General features: G+C 29.8%; 1 protein-coding gene across 1 annotated transcript; it reads left to right on the top strand.

Annotated features, from left to right (window-relative positions):
- The first annotated feature begins 503 nt into the window (after window positions 1-503).
- On the top strand, window positions 504-3,336 carry LOC125817035 (gamma-interferon-responsive lysosomal thiol protein). Its single transcript, XM_049496624.1, has 5 exons — window positions 504-833; window positions 1,616-1,681; window positions 2,061-2,201; window positions 2,841-2,933; window positions 3,021-3,336. Exons 1-5 carry the CDS (start codon window positions 576-578, stop codon window positions 3,153-3,155), a joined length of 693 nt encoding a protein of 230 aa, XP_049352581.1. The 5' UTR covers window positions 504-575; the 3' UTR covers window positions 3,156-3,336.
- Window positions 3,337-3,606: the final 270 nt, after the last annotated feature.

Here is a 3,606-nt window from a genome sequence, read left to right as displayed (position 1 = left end):
TTTTAAAAAAAAAAAAAAAAACTTTTGAAATATCTAATCTAAAATAAGTCATAAATATTTTAAAATTGAATTGTTACAACTAAATATTAAAAAAAACATCATTTTATTGTGACGGACTAAAAAAGAAAAATATTACATATATTAAGACGAAAAAAGTTTTGAAATTTGTATGGACCATCAAGACACTACCAAATATGACATAATGTCTCTAGATATGAAATTATGGTAAGTGATGGTATTAAAAGAAGACGAGATAAACCTAAAATGGCATGAAAGGAAGTTATGTGGAAACACTATCTTATTGTAGTATTAACTCTAGCAACTACTAGTTGTACAAATTTATTAGCAGATGACCAATATCTATTTAAAAGACAGTCCTGGAAAGTGGAAAGTTCAGTAGTTAATAATTCAACAATTTATTATGGTAGGTGGGATGAGGAATGGGATGTAAAAGCTATAGCAAATTTTTTAAAAAAAATATTATTTAAAAAAAAAAAATGTTGGAACCTTTAAGTACATAAAAAGGATAAATAATTAAAGGTGCAAAAAGAAAGTTTTAGTTCCATAAGGGAAAAATGACATCTCATAACCAAATAAGTAGAATTATCATTACATTTGTTTTGATTCCATTGCTTATATTTCAATGTCATGTGTGTTCACAAGACAAAGTTATCTTGTCCTTGTATTATGAATCTTTGTGTCCATATTGTGCAGATTTCATTGTGAACCAATTAGTTAAGGTTCTCCAAACAGATCTTGGTTCAATTGTGAATCTTAGGCTTGTTCCTTGGGGTAATACTCAGATTGCACCTAACACTAGCTGGATTTGTCAGGTTCCATTTCTTTTCTCCCTATTTCCTCTAAATTTTGATCATAAATTTTGAAGTTTGAGTTTGTGAAATCGTGTTTGAACATGCATTTTGCGAACTTGAAAATATTTGAAGATGACATTTCCAAATCTTGTCAAATTTAATGGCTAAACAATGTGTGACGATAAATTTTGAAAATCATGACTTTCAAAATCTATGGTCAAACGCAACCCCTTTCCAACCTTCATCTTGTAGACTTTGGTTATTTTGTTCTTCTTAACCTAAGGCTTGCTTAATTAGGCCTTAGTTGTGAAGCTTTAACACCGGATACCGCTTTGCTGAAATATTTTGGTACTTAATTTATATAAATATTCACTCCGTTTCATTTTATATGTCGGTTTTGATTCAATATAAAATTTGAGAGAGAAAGATTTTATCGTCTTAGAACCAGTCATTGCCCCCAGACACAAAACAGCCGTATAAAAGTTCAATTGTGACCATAGACCAAGTGCCGCATGCTAGGGGTGTCAAATTACACTCCTTCGCTAGAAAAATATAATGTTTAGCTAGATTAAAATTTTAGTTTTATGTATATATATAATATATGTTGACTTTTCTTATTTCTATGCGTGTCGACTTTTATTATATTATGACACCCAATAAAATTTTTGACTCCACCACTGAATAGACCGACACTACTAATTATGCTACATCATGTGTTCATCACTCTCCTGTTCCATTTCTTGTCAAGTCATGCCTTATTTATTTTTTAACATGTCAATTTGATGGTTGAATGTAACATGCAGCATGGAACAGATGAGTGTCAGCTAAACACAGTGGAAGCTTGTGCTATCAAGGTTTGGTCAAATCTGGTAAGTAACACATGTCATTACAGCAAAAGAGATATTTAGTGACAATAAAAAATAATTTTAATTTTTTTTTTTAATGATATTTGAATTAATGTTATTGCATTCAAAATTGATAAAATATTTAGCAATATCTATATAGAGTGATGGTCGTAACACCAATACTATATTATTGACGCTATTTATTGTCACAAAATCCTTTATTTATTATAGTGTGCTAACACCTACTATACAATAAATAGTTAATTCCAAAATATTAAGTGCAAAAATAGCCAGTATTATATAAGAACAATGTATAATAGCGTTAGATATTTAGTATTTAGTTAATAAGTCAAAGGTTTATACTAATTCCACAAGTTGTTTGTTGGAGTAATTGATGAAACAGGAAACACACTTCAAGCTTATAAGTTGCATAGAACAATTGCATCTGCAAAATAAACACTCATCGTGGCAATCTTGTTTTGCTTCAACTGGTTTGAACCAAAATCCCATCGAGAATTGCTACAATAATGGACTTGGATATCGGGTAAGAACAAAACTAGTTGCACTCATCTCTCTAACTTGCGTTGATTATTCATTATTGGTCAAAATGTTGATATAAATGTTTAAAAAAATTCAAAATTAGTATATAACATATTTCACAGAAAGGATCCATGCACTATTTTTATTTTAAAGTTTTAATAGCCGAAAAAACGCATTAATGATTTGCGGCTTTTGAAAGTTTGTACGGTATATCGGGCATGATCTAATTAAATATAAAATGTAACTATCAATAACATTTCTACCACCCCGCTTAATTTTAAAAAAAAAATGTATTTTGTTATTGATGGTTACATTTTGAGATTTAAAACGCAACCTAGGTCTCACCTAGTACGTAGTTGTCCCCCACAACCTGTCATTTGGGCGGGTTGGATTAAATTTAAGCAAGTCAAAATGAATTAAGACAATAAACGGATTAAGACCTAACCCAATCCAGATTTGTTTGGGCCAAAATGGGCTGGATCTAAATAATGGCTTACTTCGTTAAAAAAATAAATTTATTCACTCATTGATCATTCAAAAGTCAAAAAATAAGAAATATATCTTTCAAGTTAGTTGTATTTTTTTTGTTTTGTTTCTAGTTATGTAGAAATTGATAAATTTCTAATGTAAAATGAACCTACAGCTAGAGACAGCATATGCAGATGAAACAACAAAATTGAAACCTGCTCATAGGTTTGTACCATGGGTGCTAGTAAATAATCAGCCACTTCAAGAAGTTAGTCCCCTCTCTCTCGCTCGCTCTCTCTCTCTTATATTCATTCGCGTATAATATGAATGAATATATTTTACTTTTTGTCTGCAGGATTATCAAAACTTTATAGCATACATCTGTAAAGCTTATAAAGGGCGCAATAAACCACAAGCTTGCAAAACCAAATCACTCGAGATCAATAAAATTAACGTGCAAGATACCAATCCTCGAGTTTGCTTTAGATGATATAGACAATATATAAGTGAATTATATAAAGAGTTGCAGTGTGTTAGCGTGGAATAATAAGTTGTTTTTGAGTGCACAAGTTATAAACTTTTAATGAGTTTTATGTTTCTTAAGAAATAATGCAACAATTGTTCATGTAATAAATAGACTTTTATTAATATATGAAAGAGAGTATTTGAGATTTTTTTGATGACTTGTGATATTGGTTAATACACTATTGAAAAACAAGTGATCTACTATAGAAGAGAAATAAAAAGGGCATAACCCTTTTCATTAATGAAAATTATAGACTACTGTTACTGCTAGAAAATTATTTTAAAAACTAGACTAATAAGATAAATTTAAATGGAGTGACATAAAAATCTTATAATGGATCAGATTCGGATGGATTAAATATGGATTGAGCCAAAGTGCATTGGATTACAATTCACTCATATAAAATATTGGTAAG

Source organism: Solanum verrucosum, unplaced genomic scaffold, assembly GCF_900185275.1.
Source record: "Solanum verrucosum unplaced genomic scaffold, falcon-dt-bn FXZP01000094.1, whole genome shotgun sequence".
In the NCBI taxonomy this organism is placed as follows: Eukaryota; Viridiplantae; Streptophyta; class Magnoliopsida; order Solanales; family Solanaceae; genus Solanum; species Solanum verrucosum.
The sequence above is the reverse complement of the archived record's forward strand: the minus strand, read 5'-3'. Positions and strand labels throughout refer to the sequence as shown.

Coding starts and splice junctions, on each gene's coding strand:
- LOC125817035 (XM_049496624.1), top strand. CDS start 576: ATGACATCTCATAACCAAATAAGTAGAATTATCATTACATTTGTTTTG. Junction 1,682..2,060: donor TCAAGGTTTGGTCAAATCTG/GTAAGTAACACA, acceptor TTGATGAAACAG/GAAACACACTTCAAGCTTAT. Junction 2,202..2,840: donor ATAATGGACTTGGATATCGG/GTAAGAACAAAA, acceptor ATGAACCTACAG/CTAGAGACAGCATATGCAGA.